At 39.6% G+C, this 22,505-nt stretch overlaps 1 protein-coding gene across 1 annotated transcript in view; it reads right to left on the bottom strand.

Moving 5' to 3' along the window:
* Nucleotides 1-15,977: 15,977 nt before the first annotated feature.
* Nucleotides 15,978-22,505, bottom strand: part of ACBD6 (acyl-CoA binding domain containing 6) — a gene marked incomplete in the record, with an annotated part of 136,903 nt that continues 130,375 nt past the window's right edge. Inside the window, 1 exon segment of the mRNA XM_045165679.1 lies at nucleotides 15,978-16,191. Coding sequence (XP_045021614.1) covers nucleotides 16,177-16,191 — 15 coding nt within the window.

Genomic DNA, 22,505 nt, shown 5'->3' with positions numbered 1-22,505 from the left:
TTTTCAAAGTCTGAGTCTGTTCTGTTTTATAAATAAATTGATTTGCATAAGTTTTCTAGATTCTACATATAAGTGATATATGATTTTTGTCTCTGTGTGACTTCATTCAGTATGATAATGTCTAGGTCCATCCACACTGCTGCAAATGGCATTATTTCATTCCTTTTTATGTCTCAGTAATATTCCACTGTACATATATACCACATCTTCTTTATCCATTCCTCTGTCAATAGACATTTAATTTGCTTCCATGTCTTGGCTATTGTGAGTAGTGCTGCAATGAACATTGGGGTGCATGTATCTTTTTGAATTGTGGTTTTCTCTGGATATATGGTCGGGAGTGGAATTGCTAGATCATATGGTTGCTCCCTTTTTAGTATTGAAAGGAACCTCCATGCTCTTCTCTATATTGTGTGCTCAGCTGCGTCTGACTGAGCGCTGAAGAATTGATGCTTTTGAACTGTGGTGTTGGAGAAGACTCTTGAGAGTTCCTTGGACTGCAAGGAGATCCAGCCAGTCCATTCTGAAGGAGATCAGACCTGGGATTTCTTTGGAAGGAATGATGCTAAAGCTGAAACTCCAGTACTTTGGCCACCTCATGTGAAGAGTTGACTCATTGGAAAAGACTCTGATGCTGGGAGGGATTGGGGGCAGGAGGAGAAGGGGATGACAGAGGATGAGATGGCTGGATGGCATCACTGACTCAATGGACGTGAGTCTGAGTGAACTCCAGGAGTTGGTGAGGGACAGGGAGGCCTGGCATGCTGCGATTCATGGGGTCACAAAGAGTCGGACACGACTGAGTGACTGATCTGATCTGATAGGGGCACCACGGTTGTAGCCTGCCAGGCTTCTCTGTCCACCACTTCCTACTCCAAGGGATCTTCTTGACCCAGGGATTGAACCCATGTGTCTTGTGTTTCCTGCATTGGGAGGCAGACTCTTTACCACCAGGGCCACCTAGGAAGCTCTGTTCTCCACATAGTAGTTGTATCAATTTATATTCTCACCAACAGTGTAGGAATGTTCTCTTTTCCTCTGCATCCTCTCCAGGATTTATTATTTGTAGATTTTTTGATGATGGCCATTCTGACTGGTGGGCTTCCCAGGTGGCTCAGTGGTAAAGAATCAGCCTGCCAATTCAGGAGGCGCAGGAGACACAGGTTCAATCCCTGGTCAGGAAGATCCCTTGGAGGAGGAAAAGGCAACTCACTCCAGTATTCCTGCCTGGAGAATCCTATGAATAGACAAGCCTGGTGGGTTACAATCCATAGAGTCACAGAGTTGGACATAACTGAGCACACACATATTCTGATACATCTTTAGTTTTGATTTTCTCTAATAATTAGCAATGTTCAGTATTTCTTCATGTGTTTTTGGCCATCCATATGTCTTTCTTAGAGAAATGTCTATTTAGATCATTTGCCCATTTTTTGATTGGTTGTTTTTGGTTTTGTTTTTGATATTGAGTTGCATGAACTGCTTATATATTTTGGAGATTAATCCTTTGTAAGTTGCTTCACTTGCAAATATTTTCTCCCATCCTGTGGGTCGTCTTTTTGTTTTCTTTATGGTTTCCTTTGCTGTGCAGAAGCTTTTGAGTTTAATTAGGTCCCATTTGTTTATTTTTACTTTTTATTTTCATTACTCTGGGAGGTGGACCTATAAGGGTATTGCTGTGATTTATGCCAAAGACTGTTCTTCCTATGTTTTCTTCTAAGAGTTTTATAGCATCCAGTCTTATATTTAGGTCTTTAATCCATTTGAGTTTATTTTTGTGTATGGTGTTAGCAAATATTCTAATTTAATTGTTTTACATGCAGCTTTCCAGTTTCCCCAGCATCATTTATTGAAGAGACTGTGTTTTTGCCATTGTATAGTCTTGCCTCCTTTGTCATAGACTGACCATAGGTGTGTGGGTTTACTTCTGAACTTTGTATCCTGTTCCATTGATCTACATTTCTGTTTTTGTGCCAATATTATACTGTTTTGATGACTGTAGCTTTGTAGTATAAAGTCAGGGAGCCTTATTCCTCCAGTTCCATTTTCCTTTCTCAGAATTGCTTTGGCTGTTCAGGGCCTTTTAGGTTTCCATGCAAATTAAAAATTTTTTGTTCTAAAAATTTTGTGAAAAATGCCATTGATAATTTGATACAGATTGCATTGAATCTGTACATTGCCTTGAGTAGTATAATCATTTTGACTATATTGATTCTTCCAATCCAAGAACATGGTATATCTTTCCATCTGAGCAATGCTATTTCTTAAGCTGAGGGCAGATGATCATGTTACATGAGCAACACATAATCAGGATGATGGATAGGTGAAAAGTAGAATTTAGATTAATTTGATATGCATTTAGTATGTGCATGGCCATTCTTGAGCCCCTGATAATTAAGAATAAATGATTAACCATTATTGTAAATGAGACAGAGTGGTATTATGATTTAAATCAACTACTCTTAGACAAACCATATCTACCTTTCCCATTTCCGAAAGACTGAATATGGGGGTTGGTTCCCAGAAGGTTTTGGGTGTGGTTCTATTTAATCTCCTAAGAAGAAAGGCAAAAAGCTGCCACGGAGAGCTTATTTTCTGGTTCAGATAGGTGGTTAGAATAAAGTAATTCTTTAACACCTAGAGAAGTTCAGCAGGGATAACAGCCAATGGGTAGAAGACAACTTGGAGGCAATGTAGTTTGATTAAACTGTTTTCTTACCAGGAATTGGAATTCTCATTGGATTTGGTGGTAACATGTGGGTAGATAGGTTGGAGGAGATATGAAAGATATAATTTTGAGGAACCTTGTGAGTAGGGTAGATTCAACTGAGGTGCAGCACTGCTTATGTTTGGGATGCTCATTATATATCATAAGGATAATAATAAACTCTAAGAGTAGTAAAAGATGGACAGCAGCACCAAGAAGTCAGAAAAACAAGAGATTATTTTTGCCTACTTGTTTCTTGTATTTTTCAATTCAGTCCCTACTTTGCTCCTAGTTCCTCTTTGCCTTGCCCTTGCCTTGAGATTAATGACAGGTAGGGGAAGAGAGCTGAGGCAGCCACAGTAAACAAGATCCAAGAGATGATAATGAGGGGTGGCAATGACAGTGTGAAGTTGTGTTCCTGAGTATCTGGATTTACCTGGCTACAGTCAAGGGCAATTTTGAAAGAACTGCATTGCCCACTATGGCTTTATTTATTTTTTTTTTTTTTAATTTTATTTTATTTTTAAACTTTACATAACTGTATTAGATTTGCCAAATATCAAAATGAATCCGCCACAGGTTTACATGTGTTCCCCATCCTGAACCCTCCTCCCTCCTCCCTCCCCATTCCATCCCTCTGGGTCGTCCCAGTGCACCAGCCCCAAGCATCCAGTATCGTGCATCGAACCTGGACTGGCAACTCGTTTCATACATGATATTTTACATGTTTACATGTTTAAAGCCACTATGGCTTTAAACTTGTATCTGCTTTGCTAGTTTCCAAAGTTAACCAGTAAAAATGTATGTGTGTGTGTTTGTGTATGTGTACACACACCTGATGGGTTCATATATTCACATTTATGTGCACACACACCTGATGGGTTTTTACATTCACATTTATAGTTTAAATGCTTGGCAACAGAAAATAATTTCAGAAAGGGTTTAATCTGTTGCAACCTCAGGACTCTAACCTATGCATCCATCATGCAAGGTTATATTTTCTACAATTATCCATTTTTAGAAAGTGTAACTTTCTTGCTATTTGTGCATAAGTTCCTTGTTTAATTACTGTGTTCATATAAATATATATGCAGAGTTCAATTTCATTCCATTTGTAATTGCTTATCTTCACAAGAGAGGTAGAAGCATCATTAATTTCTTTTAACCACTTTTACCAATGAGTACTAAATCTATATCTCCACCTCAATATCCAACTAATGAATTAATTTAAAATGTTTATTGAGCTCCTACTACGGTCCAGGCAGTGTTCCAGGTACTGGGAGCACAGAGGTGAGCAAGAGAGAGAAGGTCCATCATGTTATAACTCTGACATTCTAGTGGTAGAGGAAGTAATAAGCAAATAAATCTTTTCTGTAATAGACAGCAATAAGTGCTCCAAAAAGCATAATACAGTGTCTAGATGATGTGAGATGCTATTTTAGATCAAAAGAACAAGGAAGGGCTCTTTGAGAAGGTATGTACACACAGAGAATTGGGGAAGATTCTAGGGTGGTCATGCAACCTCCTGAGCTGAGCACATCATAGCACCCATCATCCTCCTGGTCTAGAAGTAAGCATGTCACTCAAGCCAAACCAATTAGAGTCTTCTCTTAGGATTTTCAAAATAGGATTCATGTCAATGTATGGCAAAACCAATACAATATTGTAAAGTAATTAGCCTCCAATTAAAATAAATAAAATTATATTAAAAAAGGATTTTCAAAATAGAGCAAGGAGATAGAAGCATGTGTACAGAGAAAGCCTTTTTCTTCCTGGTCAAAAGAAAGTGGTGTATGAATAAAAACAGATACAAAGAGATAAATATTGTATTATTCCAGTTGTATGAACTATTTAAGAGTAGTCAAATTCAGAGACAGAAATAGAACAGTGGTTACCAGGGGCTGCAGAGAGAGAGGAAGGAGGAAGTATCGTCTCGTGGGTACAGTTTCAGTACAGGATGATGAAAACATTCTGCAGATGGATAGTAGTGACAGCTGCACAACAACATGAATGTTCTTAATATACCACTGCTGCTGCTGCTGCTGCTGCGTCACGCCAGTCGTGTCCGACTCTGTGCAACCCCACAGACGGCAGCCCACCAGGCTCCCCCGTCCCTGGGCTTCTCCAGGCAAGAACACTGGAGTGGGTTGCCATCGCCTTCTCCAATGCATGAAAGTGAAAAGTGAAAGTGAAGTCACTCAGTTGTGTCCAACTCTTTGCGACCCCATGAACCGCGGCACGCCAGGCCTCCCTGTCCATCACCAACTCTTGGAGTTCACTCAAACTTATGTCCATCGCGTCGGTGATGCCATCCAAGCATCTCACCCTCTGTCATCCCCTTCTCCTCCTGCCCTCAATCTTTCCCAGCATCAGGGTCTTTTCAAGCGAGTCAGCTGGCCACCATCAGGTGGCCAAAGGATTGGATTTTCAGCTTCAGCATCAGTCCTTCCAATGAACACCCAGGACTGATCTCCTTTAGGATGGACTGGTTGGATCTCCTTGCAGTCCAAGGGACTCTCAAGAGTCTTCTCCAACACCACAGTTCAAAAACATCAATTCTTCAATGCTCAGCTTTCTTTATAGTCCAGCTCTCACATCCATACATGACTACTGGAAAAACCATAGCCTTGACTAGACGGACCTTTGTTGGCAAAGTAATGTCTCTGCTTTTGAATATGCTGTGTAGGTTGGTCATAACTTTCCTTCTAAGGAGTAAGTGTCTTTTAATTTCATGGCTGCAATCACCATCTGCAGTGATTTTGAAACTCCCCCAAATAAAGTCTGTCACTGTTTCCATTGTTTCCCTATCTATTTGCCATGAAGTGATGGGACTGGATGCCATGATCTTAATTTTCTGAATGTTGAGCTTTAAGCCAACTTTTTCACTCTCTTCTTTTATGTTCATCAGGAGGCTCTTTAGTTCTTCTTCACTTTCTGCCATAAGGGTGGGGTCATCTGCATATCTGAGGTTATTGATATTTCTCCCAGCAATTGTGTCATGTATATCTTAAGCACAATTTTTTTAAAAAGAAAGTAAAAAGTAAAAGATGTGGATCAAAAACTACAAGTGGCATTGTTCTCCACTTTTTGGAGAAAACAGGTGTGTGGTAGGTGAGAATGAAGTATTCACAAAGAAAAGAGTAGCAGTGAGAGATCCAGAAAGAATGAGAGTCTCTAATTCTTATCATTCCAACTCTGTCCTTGTCCTTCTTGGTTAGGTGAGCCAACAACAAAATACTCTCTAGGCAAAAGTGATCTTGTCACGTGCAAACGGAGTCCTGAGTAATACAGAACACAAGGTTGTTTATGACTCAAGCCTTGGTCATCTTCCTTGCAATTTTGTGACCTCTGATTCCCAGTAAGAATACCTATCTGCACATTCACATCTGTAAATGCACTTCACTCTGCTTGAAATCTGTTCTCCAACTTTATAGTGTTCTGCTCTTTTCTCTTGTTTTAATATCCATCTTTGATATATTTGAGCATTTTAAGCAGACGTGTAGTCCCTGTATTTCTTTTATTTGAGCTCAGGGAGAGGGGGCAGGTGGTGGTACATGTGATACTTGTGCTGCCTGAGATTCATGTACTGCTGATTACTACCTGTGTGCTTTATAATTTGGGACTGTGAATTCATTTTAAGTGGGGTTTTATCTGTGAAAAATTCTGTGCTTTGTTCCCTGAATGGAGATTCTGTCCCTCTAGAATGATTTTGCTTTTGTTTCTGATAGACACCACGGAAATAATATCAGTCTGAGATCCCTACATTGAGTTCTTAGCTTGGAGATTTTTGAACACCTACTTAGTGTAAATTTAAAAAGGGCAAACCTATTTCTCATCCCACCTCCCCTCCTGGGCTTGGAGTGCAGGCTAAGAAAAACTCATGTCAGCTCTTTGTTGGAGGGTAGATTTTTAATGTCTACTTTTCCCTGATGGTGGCTGCTGTTTTTTGAGAGATTTCTACCTTATAGATACTGGGACTGTCAGATCCTTGCTTTCAGGACAGTCAGGTGTTGGTTTAAACTTACCACTTTCTTTTTAAAGCTTTGGGATTATTAAAAACTCAAGGCTTACTACTTTGTTTCTTAGCTGTGTTTGTTTTGGCCTTTGGAGAACAACTTTACTTTTTGGTAAGCTCTACCATATTTCCTACATTGTGGAGCATAAATGCCAAATGTAATTATTCTGTTAACTCAGTGAAAAATTACTCTTTCAGTTAGACTTCCAGATGCTTTTTCCTCCTGTATGCAGAGGACGAGTTGGTCTCTCTTGAATTTATACACATTTCTTTCTTTCCCCACATGTATTCTACACTGATTCTTTCTTTATAATTTTTGATCATTATTTTCATTTTATTAATAATTATTTCCTTTAAGGACTAGATTTTCTTCTCTCCTGAGATGGGGCACCCTATCAAATGTAAGAAGTATGAGTTTATTTAAAATTGTATTTATTTATTGAAGTATAGCTGATTTACAATGTTGTGTTAATTTCTGCTGCACACCAAAGTGATTCAGTTTTACATACATATCCAATCTTTTTTTATATTCTTTTCCATTATGGTTGATCCCAGGAGACTGGATATAGTTCCCTGTGCTATACAGTAAGACCTGTTCTTTATCCGTTCTAAATGTAATAGTGTGCACCTGCTAACCTCAAACTCTGAGTCCATCCCTTTCCTTCCCATCGGCAGCCACAAGTCTTTTCTCTATGTCTGTGAGTCTGTTTCTGCTTCATAGATAGGTCCGTCTGTGTCACATTTTAGATTCCACATTTAAGTGATATCATACAGTGTTTCTTTCTCTTTCTGACTGATTTCACTTAGCATGATAATCTTTAGTTGCATCCATATTGCTGCAGATGGCATTATTTTGTTTTTATGGCTGAGTAATATTCCATTGTATGTATGTACCACATCTTCTTTATCCATTTCCTCTGTCGGTGGACATTTAATTTGTTCTACGTCTTGGCTATTGTGAATAGTTCTGCTATGAACATAGGGGTGCATGTATCGTCCTGAATTATAGTTTTGTCTAGAAATACGCCCAGGAATAGGATTGCTGGATCATATGGTAATTCTGTTTTTAGTTTTCTGAGGAACCTCTATACTGTTTTCCACAGTGACTGCACCAATCTACATTCCCATCAACGGTAGGAGAGTTCCTTTTTCTCGACACCCTCTCCAGCATTTGTTATTTGTAGATTTCTTAATGATGGCCATTCTGAATGGTGTGAGGTGGTACTTCTTTGTAGTACTGATTTGCATTTCTCTAATAATTAGCAATATTTTCATGTACCTGTTGGCCATTTGTATTTATTCTTTGGAGAAATGTCTGTTAAGGTCTTGGGCCTATTTTTCAATTGGATTGTTTGTTTTTTGTTGAGTTGTAGGAGTTGTTTGTGTATTTTGGAAATGAAACCCTTGTTGGTCACATCATTTGCAAATATTTCCTCCCATTCTGTATGCTATCTTTTTGTTTTATGACTTCCTTTTCTATGCTAGTTTGTAGGTTTGATTAGGTCCCGTTTGTTTATTTTTATTTCTATTGCCTTGCTGCTGCTAAGTCACTTCAGTCGTGTCCAACTCTGTGCGACCCCACAGATGACAGCCCACCAGGCTCCTCTGTCCCTGGGATTCTCCAGGCAAGAATACTGGACTGGGTGGCCATTTTCTTCTCCAATGCATGCATGCATGCAAAGTTGCTTCAGTCGTGTCTGACTCTGTGCGACCCTATGGACAGCAGTCCACCAGGCTCCTCTGTCCACAGGATTCTCCAGGCAAGAATACTGGAGTGGGTTGCCATTTCCTTCTCTACTATTGCCTTGGGGACTGACCTAAGAAAACATTGGTACAATTTATATCAAAATGTTTTGCCTATGATCTCTTAAAGACATTTTATGGTGTCATGTCTTATGTTTAAGTCTTTAAGCCATTTTGAATTTATTTTTGTGTATGGTGTGAGAGTATGCTCTAACCTCATTGATTTACATACACTGTCCAGCTTTCCCAATACCACTTGCTGAAGAGACTTTGCCCCATTGTATATTCTCGCCTCCTTTGTTGAAGATCAGTTGACTGTAGGTGTGTGGGTTTAATTCTAGGCTGTCTTTTCTGTTCCATTGATCCATGTCTGTTTTTGTGTCAATAGCCATGCTGCTTTGATTACTCTAGCTTTGTGGTGTTGTCTGAAGTTTTGGAGGGTTATGCCTCCTGCTTTGTTCTTTTTCTTCAGGATTGCTTTGGCAATGCTGGGTCTTTCATGGTTCCAGATGAATTTTAGGATTATTTGTTTTAGTTCTGTGAAAAATGTCATGGGTACTTTGGTAGTGTTGTGTGCTCAGTCATGTCCAAGTCTTTGAGACCCCATGGACTGTAGCATGCCAGCATCCTCTGTCCATAGAATTTTTCAGGCAGGAACATTGGTGTGGGCTGCCACTTCCTACTCAAGGGGCTCTTTCCAACCCAGGGGTCAAACCTGCATCTCTTGCATTTCCTGCATCAGCAGGCAGATTCTTTACCACTGTGCCACCTGGGAGTAGGGATCTCATTAAATCTGTAGACTGCTTTGGGTAGTATGGCCATTTAAACAAAATTAATTAGAAATATTTTTTAAAAAATTTACCAAATGAAGTATTGATGAAAATATTAACATTAAGTCATTGATAATATTGCATAAAATTCTGTAGCCAGGTGCTGATTTTTTTCTACTGGTAAATGCATTTTATCAAACTGAATCAAAAGCCCCATTTCCAAGTCCAGATCTATCTACCTGTCTGTCTACCTACACACACACACACACGTTTCAGTCAGTCAATCGTGTCTGACTGAGACCCCATGTACTGCAGCATCCTAGGCCTGCCTGTCCATCACCAAATCTCGGAGCCTATCCAAACTCATATCCATTGAGTTGGTGATGCCATCCAACCATCTCATCCTCTGTCGTCCCCTTCTCCTTCTGCCCTCAATCTTTCCCAGCATCAGGGTCTTTTCCAGTGAGTCCGTTCTTCACATCAGGTGGCCAAAGTATTGGAGTTTCAGCTTTAGCATTAGTCCTTCCAATGAATATTCAGGGTTGATTTCCTTTAGGATGGACTGGTTGGATCTCCTTGCAGTCCAAGGGACTCTCAAGAGTCTTCTCCAACACCACCATTCAAAAGCATCAATTCTTCAGCATTCAGCTTTCTTCATAGTCCAACGTTCACATCTACACAAGACTACTGGAAAAACCACAGCCTTGACTAGATGGACCTTTGTTGGCAGAGTAATGTCTCTGCTTTTGAATATGCTGTTTAGGTTGGTCATAACTTTCCTTCCAAGGAGCAAGGGTCTTTTGATTTCATGGCTGCAGTCACCATCTGCAGTTTTTGGAGCCCCCCAAAATGAAGTCTGTCACTGTTTCCATTGTTTTCCCATCTATTTCCCATTAAGTGATGGGACCAGATGCCATGATCTTAGTTTTCTGAATGTTGAGCTTTAAGCCAACTTTTTCACTCTTTTCTTTTACTTTCATCAAGAGGCTCTTTAGCTCTTCGCTTAAGAGTGGTGTCATCTGCATATCTGAGGTTATTGATATTTCTCCCGGCAATCTCGATTCCCCCTTGTGCTTCTTCCAGCCCAGCGTTTCTCATGATGTACTCTGCATAGAAGTTAAATAAGCAGGGTGACAATATACAGCCTTGATGTACTCCTTTTCCTGTTTGGAACCAGTCTGTTGTTCCATGTCTAGTTCTAACCGTTGCTTCCTGACCTGCATATAGCTTTCTCAAGGGGCAGGTCAGGTGGTCTAGTATTCCCATCTCTTGAAGAATTTTCCACAGTTTGTTGTGATCCACACAGTCAAAGGCTTTGGCATAGTCAATAAAGCAGAAGTAGATGTTTTTCTGAAATCTCTTGCTTTTTCAATGATCCAGCGGATGTTGGCAATTTGATCTCTGGTTCCTCTGCCTTTTCTAAATCCAGCTTGAACATCTGGAAGTTCATGGTTCACATAATGTTGAAGCCTGGCTTGGAGAATTTTGAGCATTACTTTAATAGCATGTGACATTTAAGTCATGGAAATAACATGCTTCCAAGATGTTCTGTGTGAGCAGAAAATTCTCCTGTCACTGGATTTCTTTTTTTTTGTGATCATAGTGATACTGATACTGTAATTCAGATTTGATCTACCATTTCTACCAATGTTAGTTCTAAAGATACTGTACACAGCATGAATCATTAAAAGAGTAATAAGAGAGCTGCATAGAGGGGATGCATTTTCCCTTGTGGGTAATGAGAGATTCAGTTCTTATCCAGTAATTTGACATCTGAAATAAAAATTCTGTTTTACTATTTCAAGTGAATAGATAAGGGAAGCACTCAAGAAAATTGGTTGTGAGGAATTAGAAGTAGTGATAAAAATTATGAGTTAGTAATATAATTTTGGGTAATTTTCAATATTATTGAAATATTGAAATAATATTCAATAATATTCAAGCTTATTTCTAAGCTTGGAATGTTTTGCCTCTCCTAACCTGTGAGATCAGTGACTCTATTACAGAATATGATTAAACTAATCTGACAATTTACCACATGTTAGGTGTTGGCAAACATATTTTTAAATTATTTTTCTAAGAATTTTTCTGATATATGAATTAAGTCTTCAGTTGGTTATAGGCACACACCTTTCTTTCTTGGGGAAAAAAAGGTAGGTATAGTAACATCTCATTTAACTATTAATAGCACCTGTTGGGAAAATCCCATGGATTTCCACGAGGAGCCTGGTGGGCTACAGTCCATGGCGTCGCAAAGAGTGGGACACAACTGAGCAACTAAATAACAACAAAGCACCTTTTAGAGAGAGAAAAACCTGTCAGCACATTTTAAAAATAACTGGCACATTACCCTTTGAATATGCAAACACTGAAAACTGCCCTTATAAACTTTCTAAGGTATCTTACTTCCCTTTATCACTCAAGATGGAGAACATGGGAGATTATTTAATCTTTTCCTGATGATTCAGTTATCATAAACTAATGATGTCCCTTAGTATCTTGCATCAAGTAAATGTCTGGGCATATACATGAACAAAAAATCATTTGTTTTACATCCGTGTTAGTCACTCAGTGACGTCTGACCCTGTGACCCCATGGACTGTAGCCCACCAGGCTCCTCTGTCCATGGAATTCCCCAGGCAAGAATACTGGAGTGGGTTGCCATTTCCTTCTCCAAGGGATCTTCCAGACCCAAGAATTGAACCCAGGTCTCTTGCATTGCAGGCAGATTCTTTACCAGCTGAGCTATGAGTGCTGCCTTTGATTGTTTTCCTTTCAGTTATTTTCTTAATCATGTTTCCCTATTTCATGTGGTGGGTTGCACAAGTCGGACATGACTTAGCGACTAAACCACCACTGATTATTCATCCCTTTTAAGGCAGCCAAGCAGATTCACAGATGTTCTCTATACAGATGTTCTCAAGAACAAGTTTGCTTTGGGAACTGAAGATAAGATGATTGCATTGACATGTTACTAAAATTGCTGGCAAGAGGGATTGGAGTAAAGTAGGCCCAGAATAAGTGAGCAGCTGGAACTAAAGGATCAATAATGTATGTACTGTGCCCACAAGGTGGTCTTCTTCGGCTCATCTAATCATTGAGACTCCTAAGACTATCACTGAATACACCTGGCATCTGTTTATTCAGGAGGATTTCAGACAGAAACCATTCAGAAGCTGCCATCAGGGCAGTGTCAGCCTAGAGTTCTGTAGTAATTCATGTGACAGCTTGTCCAGCCATCCAGCCTCAGACTGAGCCTCAGCCTCAGTCCTTCCACTGAATATTCAGGACTGATTTCCTTTAGGATTGACTGGTTTGATCTCCTTGATGTCCAAGGCACTCTCAAGAGACTTTTCCAGCACCTCAGCTTGAAAGCATCAGTTCTTCGGCACTCAGCCTTCTTTATACTCTACCTCTCACATCCGTCTGCGACCACTGGAAAAACTAAAGCTTTGACTAGACGGACCTTTGTCGGCAAAGTGATAGCTCTGTTTCTCAATATGCTGTTTAGATTTGTCATAGCTTTTCTTCCAAGGAGTAAGCGTCTTTTAATTTCATGGCTGCAGTCACCATCCTCAGTGATTTTGGAGCCCAAGAAAATAGTCTGTCACTGTTCCCATTTTTTCCCCATGTATTTGCTATGAAAAGCGATGGGACCAGATGCCATGATCTTAGTTTTTTGAACGCTGTTTTAAGCCAGCTTATTCACTCTCCTCTTTCACCCTCATCAAGAGGCTCTTTAGTTCCTCTTTGCTTTCTGCCATTAGGGTGGTGTCATCTGCATATCTGAGGTTACTGATATTTCTCCTGGCAGTCTTGATTCCAGCTTGTGATTTATTCAGCCTGGCATTTTGCATGATGTACTCTGCATGTAAGTTAAATAAGCAGGGTGACATACTCCTTTCACAATTTTGAACCAGTCTGTTGTTCCATGTCTGGTTCTGTTGTTTCTTGCCCTGTATACTGATTTCTCAGGAGGCAGGTCAGGTGGCCTGGGATTCCCATCTCTTGAAGAATTTTCTACAGTTTTTTGTGATCCACACAGGCAAAGGCTTTAGCACAGTCAATGAAGCAGAAGTAGATTTTTTTTTTTTAATTCCCTTGTTTTTTTATGATCCAGGGGATGCTGGCAATTCGATTTCTGGTTCCTCTGCCTTTTCTAAATCCAGCTTGTACATCTGGAAGTTCTCAGTTCACATACTGTTAAAGCCTAGCTTTAAGGATTTTGAGCATTGCTTTGCTAGCACGTAAAATGAGCGCAATTGTACAGTAGTTCGGACATTCTTTGGCATTGCCTTTCTTTGGGATTGGAATGAAAACTGACCTTTTCCAGTCCTGTGGCCACTGCTCAGTTTCCCAAATTTGCTGGCAAACTGAGTACATTACTTTAACAGCATCATCTTTTAGGATTTGAAATAGCTCAGGTGGAATTCCATCACCCTCACTAGCTTTGTTTGTAGTAATGCTTCCTAAGGCTCACTTGATTTCACATTCCAGGATGTCTGGCTCTAAGTGAGTGAACACACCACCATGGTTATTCAGGTCATTAAGACCTTTTTTATACAGTTTTGCTGTGTATTCTTGCCACCTCGTCTTAGTATCTTCTGCTTCTGTTAGGTCCATACCATTTCTGTCCTCTATTGTGCCCATCTTTACATGAAGTGTTCCCTTGGTATCTAATTTTCTTGAAGAGATTTCTAGTTCTTCCCTTTATATTGTTTTCCTCTATTTCTTGGCATTGTTCACTTGAGAAGGCTTTCTTATCTCTCCTTGCTATTCTTTGGAACTCTGCATTTAGATAGGTATTTGTTTTCTTTTCTCCTTTGCCTTTTGCTTCTCTTCTTTTCTCAGCTATTTGTAAGGCCTCCTCAGACAACCATTTTGCCTTGTATTTCCTTTTCTTGGGGATGGTTTTGGTCATTGCCTCCTATACAGTGTTATAAACTTCTATCTCTAGTTCTTCAGGCACTCTATCAGATCCAATCCCTTGAAACTATTTGTCACTGGAGATATAAACTTGAGATCTGAAGGGCAGATATATAAAGCCCAGAGACTGGATGAGATCACCAAAGGAATGGGTATAGAGAAGAGAGATCAGACAATTGAGTTCTGGGGCATTTCAAGACAAAGAGGGTAGGAAATCGTTTCATCACTAGTGTCTGACTCTTGCAACTTCATGGACTGTAGCCCACCAGGCTCCTCTGTCCATGGGATTTTTCCTGGCAAGAATACTGGAGTTTGTTGCCATTTCCTTCTCCAGGGGATCTTCCTGACCCAGAGATCAAACCTGTGTCTCCTGCATTGGCAGACGGGTTCTTTACCACTGAGCCAACAGGGAAGCCTGAGGACAGGAAAAGGAGCAAGCAAAAGGGACAGAGAAAGAGCTACTGAAAAAAAGTGAGCAAAAGGGACCTTACCAAGGTCAGTAAGGGAGTAACCGAAATCACTGCCCTGGAACACAAGAGAATAAAGCATTTAACGAAAAAGTCATTCAAATGCTGCTGATAGGTCAAGAACGGTAGGGACCAAAGAGTGGTCACTGGATGTAGCAGAACTGAGATGAAAAACAGAAAGAATGATAGAAGTAAACACCCAATTCAAGTGGCTTCAAGAAATAACATGGGAGGAGAAATTAGAGTATAAACAACTCTTTCACGGAACTCTGGAGAAGAATGAAATGGGGCAGGAGTTGGGCAGTTAAGTGGGGTAAATAGATAGCAGTGTATTTATATCTGCTGGAAACTATACAGAAGAGAGGGAAAACTGATAATGCAGAAAAGGATATACGCAGTAAGAGCTTGCGTGGAATGGCACCTAGTGTGTTAGCAGAGGAGCTGGCCTTGGGCACACAGATGGCTCATACATACCAATGGGGGGAAAGGGGGCTATGTAGGCACAGACACAGGCAGGTAGACAGATGTGATGGTAGAACTTGCGGAAGTTCTTTTTTCACTGACTCTTATTTCACTTCAGTTTAATGGGAATGAAGGTCAATAGGAGAGGATGAGGATGAGGAAGGAGGTGTTTGAATTTTGAGCAGAGAAGAGAATATATGAAAGAGTTATCTAAGAGAGGGAAGAGATAACGGAGTAGGGGAATGTCGAGTCGCTGCTGGGGAGCAGTGAGGGCCCATGAGGTCAGCAGTTATAAACCTGAAGTGGACATGGGCATGTACGTTTCTCCTGTCACGTGTAGCTGCATAGCTACAGACATGGAAGAGTGGAAGAATTAATTTAAACATCTATTTCTGAAAGCCTATCAGGGACACAATGATAAATAAACCAGTTATAGTCCATGCCTTAGTGGAGTTAGAAATGGCTACAGCATAATATACTTATAGGACAGAATATTAGGCAAACATTCTAGAAAATGTGCTGAAGAATATCTGATATGCATATGAGAAGATATTCATGACAAGTAGGATATAAAAGTATATATAGTATGATCTCATTTTTGGTTTTAAAATGTATTATCTACCTATAGAACACAGAGAAGGAAAGCATCCAAAGTGATAAAAGGGATTATCTCAGGGGTAAGATTGCAGATGACCAAAACCTTTTTCTTTATACTTATTATTTGTAAATATTTTGTAAAAATTTCAATAATACATTGTTATCACTTTTACAATAAGAAAAAGTTACTGTTGATTTGTATTCTTTGAATTTGAATACCATCTGTATATTTACAAACATTTTTCAGTGATTATTACCTGGCTATACCAAGAAAAACTGATCAAACCAATTTAAATTATGGTATAAATGTTTATTTACAGGTACAAGCATGATAGGGTTACCTGCTTGCTGCCCCCCTACCCCAATCCATTTCTTGTTTGCTGTGCTCCTCAGATCACCATGACTAATTTGAGGCTTTTGAGTTCAGATGCTGTGGGCTGAAGTGTTCTTGTGTTTAATGTGAAATTTGGGGATTTTTGATCTTTCAACTTAGAGCATGTCCACCTAGAAATCAATTAGAGCAGGGGCATAAATATGAGAACCATGGCTGCAGTCACAGAATTGATTGGCAACTGGGGAATGGAAAGACAGAGGACAACCAGGCTGTCTTCTAATTCTATTAACTTTTCTGTCTTCCAAGAGTACTACAGAAAAGGAGCAGGCTTTAAAAAGACATAAATTTTCCTCAACTCTGAATTATTTATATGTCTAAGTACCGAGACATGTCTAAAGAATAGGTATTTGGGTGAAACAAAAGATAATTATTTATAATTACTCTCTAGCCAAATTGTAGTCTTCAGGGGGCCAAATGTAAATTCTTTTATTCATCTTTTGTATGCCTTGCACATAATAAGCACTCAAGAAATATTTGATCAAACTTGATTATGACTCAAATACAACCTGTTCAGGTTTTAATCATTATTAATAATTATTTTAAATCTATATTTTAAAATAATCTTACTATTATGATTATGATGTTTTAATAAAACACATCATCTTGTATCTGCAAAATCTTTATCTCTGTTATTCCCCTGTGTGTGTTAAAGTGGAGTTTATATTAAAGCATGAATATGACTCCAGTTTTTTCTTTGTAACCTCAAAATAGGATATAGGAACCCAAACCTTAGTCTTTATAAACATTTCTGTTTTAAAATATATTACAAAGAATAAATGGAATTGAATGTCAAGAATGAGTAAGTGAAAGCTTTTACTCATCTGGTTTACAACTTATATCAGCTAATTTTTCTAAATTTAAGTTGATTAAATTTTTTGGTTGTTTCATTTCAAATGACCACACCAGAAGAGGGTTGTTTGTCATAGTTATTTATGCTTTTCCTTTCTGTTTTAGCTTAAGAGAAATGTTCAAATTTAATAAATATGGAGTTGTTATAAACAGGAGCAAAAACAATTCTAATAAATTAACATTGGTCATACATTTAAAATCTTTGTAAGGGATTATATATTAGGATAAAATACTCAGGTGAATTAAAAAATTCACATAATAAACTTAAAATGTAGAAAAATTCTAACTATAAAAGCATAGAAATGTACAGCTCAGTGCATGCTCAGTCGTGTCTGACTCTTTGCAACTCCATGGACTGTAGCCCACCAGGCACCTCTGTCCATGGATTTCCCAGGCAAGAATACTGGAGTGGGTTGCCGTTTCCTCCTCTAGGGGATCTTCCTGACCCAAGGATCGAACTTGCATCTCCTGCATTGGCAGGTAGATTCCTTACCACTGAGCCACTGGAGAAACCCTAGAAATGTATAACTCCTTCACTATACTCTCATACACTGTTTCTAAATAAATAAAAATCCATAAGAAATACAAAATAATGACAAAGTATTATAGGGAACTTAAAGACCCAGGCTCCTAAATATGAAAAGAAAAAATGTACCATTACCTAAGTGATTCTTGACCATTATCTTTATTTTTTTAATAAGCATGCTATTTTAAAAATAATTATATTTTATTTCTTATTTATTTACTGGCTGCTCTGGGTCTTCACTGCTGTGTGCCGGCTTTCTCTAGTTGCGATGAACGGGGGCCACTCTCTAGTTGTGGGGCACGTGTAGTTGTGGCCTCTGGGCTCTAGAGCACAGGCTCAATTGTTGAGGTGCACAGGCTTAGTTGCTCCATGGACGTGGGATCTTCCCAGATCAGGGATTGAACCTGTGTCTCTTGCATCAGCAGGTGAATTCCTAACCACTGGACCACCACAGAAACCCTGCCATTATCTTTAAATGGTAGGGAATCATGAAAGCTTCCCCTTGCTCTGACCGGGTCCTGTGTCTGACTCTTGCCAGACTCTAAGCTATCACCCACTACTCAGATTGCATTCATAAGCAGCCACTCTTCTTTATTAACTTGAAGTAGCACCTTGAGCCTTCACAACCCTTGCTTAAAACTTTCTTTCCCTAACCGCTCCCTCATCTTTTACCTTCTATTATCTATGAATATATCTGTGTCTTCCTGCTTCTTTTAAAGTAATGACCTCTGGCATAGTTGAATTTCATAGACCCCTATTTCCTTTATCCCTTCAATCTAGCACAAAACTTGGCATCAAATAAAAGTTAAATGAGACAAACATAAACTACTTGCAGAAAAATCAAATATAGTTATACCTCACTAATCCAGGGGCTTGGTCTTGGCATTCTCAAGTACTTAGAATAGGGCCCACAGCCCAGGGGAAGATGCTGGTAGGAACCATACTAAACATGTTGTGACCAGCTGACTCCTGAATAGAAGGATTCCTCTAGCTGGCTTGAGAAAGCAATGAAAGGCCAGCCTTTACCTATGAAATATGAGGTGCAACAGGAGGCAGAAGAGACGCAGAAAGTGAAGGAAACAAGGACTAGGGAGCAGAGATGGTAAGAGGGCCAGCAGAGCCTAATGGTAATTAGAAGAATGGGGGCAGCAACAGTAGCAGCCAGCAGAAATTAGAAGCTGTGACAGAGGTGGCAAGCTGCAGACAAAGACCACAGGGAACAGCCGGCCATAAAGAGGGCTGGCTGGCTGCATGCCAACCAATAGATTTTAGCAATCTCAAGAGGGAAAGAGAAGATTTGGCCCTGTGCTTCACCGTCTATAAAGACCTGTGGTATATATAGCACAGTGATTTAAGAAGGAGGCAATGAAGTACAGAAACTATTTAAGAAAAAAAAAAATTCATAGAAAAACAGTTAAAAACTAAGAAGCAGCATTTTGAAACCAACACTGATCTAGAAGGTTTAACTTTGTGAAGTGTGCCACATTGTTCAAGACATTAAGGAAAGAAAAAGGAACAAACGTTGGCTAAATACCTTTTATGTGCTGGAAGTTTTATGAACATCATTTCTTTTAATCCTCACGACAACCCCTTATATAAACAGTGTGAGTCCCATCTTCAAGCTGGGTAAAGTGAGGCTCAGAGAGATTATATATAACTTGGCCAAGGTCCCAGGCTCTTCAGCATCAAAGTCCATGTCTTCTCAACTGTACTATGCCACTGAGATGGAGCAAGGGGAGTCAACACAAATAAATATAAGGCACAAAAGAAATGTAGTGACAAATTTTCTTTTTGCAGGTTAAAGACAACAGGTAGCCTAAACTATAGTCTCATATCTAGTATGCTTGTGTAATTCCTATTAACTATAATCTCAAAACTGATGTAACACAGAGTGAATAACCTTACTCTTCAGGACGACATATTGATTTTTACTTCTCCTTGACGTCTGTACTTTTTCAAGTGTGCATATTTTGAAGAGCTGCTGCTTAGTCTATATATTATTAAAAATTAACTTATCAAGCTGGTCAAGCATCTAAAGTTAGGTATATGAGAGAACAGAGCCAAAACATTTGCTCTTCTGAAGGGTGTTTTGCTTCAGTTCAGTTGCTCAGTCATGTCCGACTCTTTGCGACCCCATGAATCACAGCATGCCAGGCCTCCCTGTCCATCACCAACTCCTGGAGTTCACTCAAACTCACGTCCATCCAGTCGGTGATGCCATCCAGCCATCTCATCCTCTGTCGTCCCCTTCTCCTCCTGCACCCAATCCCTCCCAGCATCAGAGTCTTTTCCAAAGAGTCAGCTCTTCGCATGAGGTGGCCAAAGTATTGGAGTTTCAGCTTTAGCATCATTCCTTCCAAAGAACACCCAGGTCTGATCTCCTTTAGAATGGACTGGTTGGATCTCCTTGCAGTCCAAGGGACTCTCAAGAGTCTTCTCCAACACCACAGTTCAAAAGCATCAATTCTTCGGCACTCAGCTTTCTTTACAGTCCAACTCTCACATCCATACATGACTACTGGAAAAACCATAGCCTTGACTAGATGGGCCTTTGTTGGCAAAGTAATGTCTCTGCTTTTGAATATGCTGTCTAGGTTGGTCATAACTTTCCTTCCAAGGAGCAAGCATCTTTTAATTTCATGGCTGCCATCACCATCTGCAGTGATTTTGGAGCCCAAGAAAATAAAGTCTGACACTGTTTCCACTGTTTCCCCATCTATTTCCTATGAAGTGATGGGACCGGATGCCATGATCTTCATTTTCTGAATGTTGAGCTTTAAGCCAACTTTTTCACTCTCCATTTTCACTTTTATCAAGAGGCTTTTTAGTTCCTCTTCGCTTTCTGCCATAAGGGTGGTGTCATCTGCATATCTGAGGTTATTGATATTTCTCCCTGCAATCTTGATTCCAGCTTGTGCTTCATCCAGCCCAGCATTTCTCATGATGTACTCTGCATAAAAGTTAAATAAGCAGGGTGACAATATACAGCCTTGACGTACTCCTTTTCCTATTTGGAACCAGTCTGTTGTTCCATGTCCAGTTCTAACTGTTGCTTCCTGAGCTGCATACAGGTTTCTCAAGAGGCAGGTCAGGTGGTCTGGTATTCCCATCTCTTTCAGTGTTTTCTATAATACTATACAGTAAAATGCAATATACTTCAATCTACTTGATTCTAAATAGCTTCCTATGTAAATAATCAGATGTATAGTGAAGAAATCTAAGAAATGATTCTTTCCTACTCATTCACCTTTCACTTTCACTATGAAAAAATTTTAATTGAAGTATAGTTGATTTACAATGTTGTTAATTTCTGCTACAGAGCAAAGTGACTAAGTTGCACATGTATAGGTACATTTTTTTGGTATTTTTCCATTATGGCTCTCCCAGGACACTGAATATATTTCCCTGAATATATCTTCCCCGTATACAGTAAGAACCTTGTTGTCCAATCATTCGGTATGTAATAGTTTGCATCCATTAATCCCAAACCCCCAGGGTATCCTTCCCTCACCCGCCCCTTGATAATCACAAGTCTGTTCTCTGTCTGTGAATCTGTTTCAGCTTCGTAGATAGGTGCATTTCTGTCATATTTCAGATTCCACATGTAAGTGATATGGTATTTGTCTTTCTCTTTCTGATTTACTTAGTATGATAATCTCTAGTTGCATCCATGTTGCTGCAAATGGCATTATTTCATTCCTTTTTATGGCTGAGTGGTGTTCCATTGTATATATGTATTTTATTTTTATCAGCTCATGTGTTAATGGACGTTTAGGTCGTTTCCCTGTCTTGGCTATTGTGAACAGTATATCTATGAACATATGGGTGCATCTATCTTTCTTGAATTACAGTTTTGTCCAGATATATGCCCAGGAGTGGAACTGCTGGGTCATATGATAATTCTCTTTTCAGCTTTCTGAGGACTCTCCATACTGCTTTCCACAGTGGATGCACCAACTTACGATCACACCAATAGTGTAAGAGGGCTCCCTTTTCTCCACACCCTCTCCAGCATTTGTTATTTGTAGACTTTTTAATGATGGCCATTCAGACTGGTGTCACAATGAAGATTTTCATAGTCTGGTAGGTTCACAAAATAGTTGCCCACCCACAGAGGATGCTATGAAATAGGCACTTTCCTTTTGGTACCTGGGAAATTAGTTAATACCTTCTGCTGCTGTTCCTCAAACACAAATCCTTTATCAACTCCTATCTGAATCGACAGGATGGTGTCTTCACCGCTATTCCTCCCTACTGCCCTTCTCCCTGGTAGCAGTACACCATCACTAATTACTCTAACATAATCCATTATGTGACTCCTTTTAAAAACACACACACACACGTGTGCACACACAAGTGCATGCACACAATAGTCCTTCATCTAAGCAGCAAAGCATCCATGGTCTGGATCCACTTTATCCAATTATTCTTCACGACCAACACGTATCTCGATTGAGCTGTTTCTGCTACCTGTCCCTGTTCTTCCTCGGTGGCCATCAAAGAGCACCTGAGCTTCTACTGTTCAGGGCTGGACACAGTTCCCTCTTGATGATGTCTGACTACAAGGCTCATACCAGTCTCTCCATTTTCTCTCCCATGACCTCTCCCAAAACGTTTTCAGAATCTCACTATGGCACCTGATTACATTCTGGCTCCTCATTGTTCTTTTTAGAGAATGAGTTTCATGTTGTCTCACTTTTTAAAAAATGCCCCTGACTTATCATCGAGTCAGTTTTTCAGCAGAATGTCCCATAGTCCAGATTTGCCAGCTTACTATCTTCTGATGTCATTTACATCATTATCACATGTATTTTTTTTTAAACAGGTCTTATTAAATTTGGGTTCAACTTTTTTTTTTTTTTTTTGGTAAGAATACTTCAAAGATAGTGCTGTGTTTCCTACTGAGACGGGGTCTTGAAAAGCACATGGTATTAGTATTTGAAAGGGTGAGGTGGACTTCTGTGTGAGAGGATGAGGGTGAACATTACAGGCAAAGGAAAAGCATGTGCACACAGATGGACGCAGATCAGAGTGTGGAGTGTTCGAGGT

Source organism: Bubalus bubalis, chromosome 5 (assembly GCF_019923935.1).
Source record: "Bubalus bubalis isolate 160015118507 breed Murrah chromosome 5, NDDB_SH_1, whole genome shotgun sequence".
Lineage (NCBI taxonomy): Eukaryota > Metazoa > Chordata > Mammalia > Artiodactyla > Bovidae > Bubalus > Bubalus bubalis.
The sequence above is the reverse complement of the archived record's forward strand: the minus strand, read 5'-3'. Positions and strand labels throughout refer to the sequence as shown.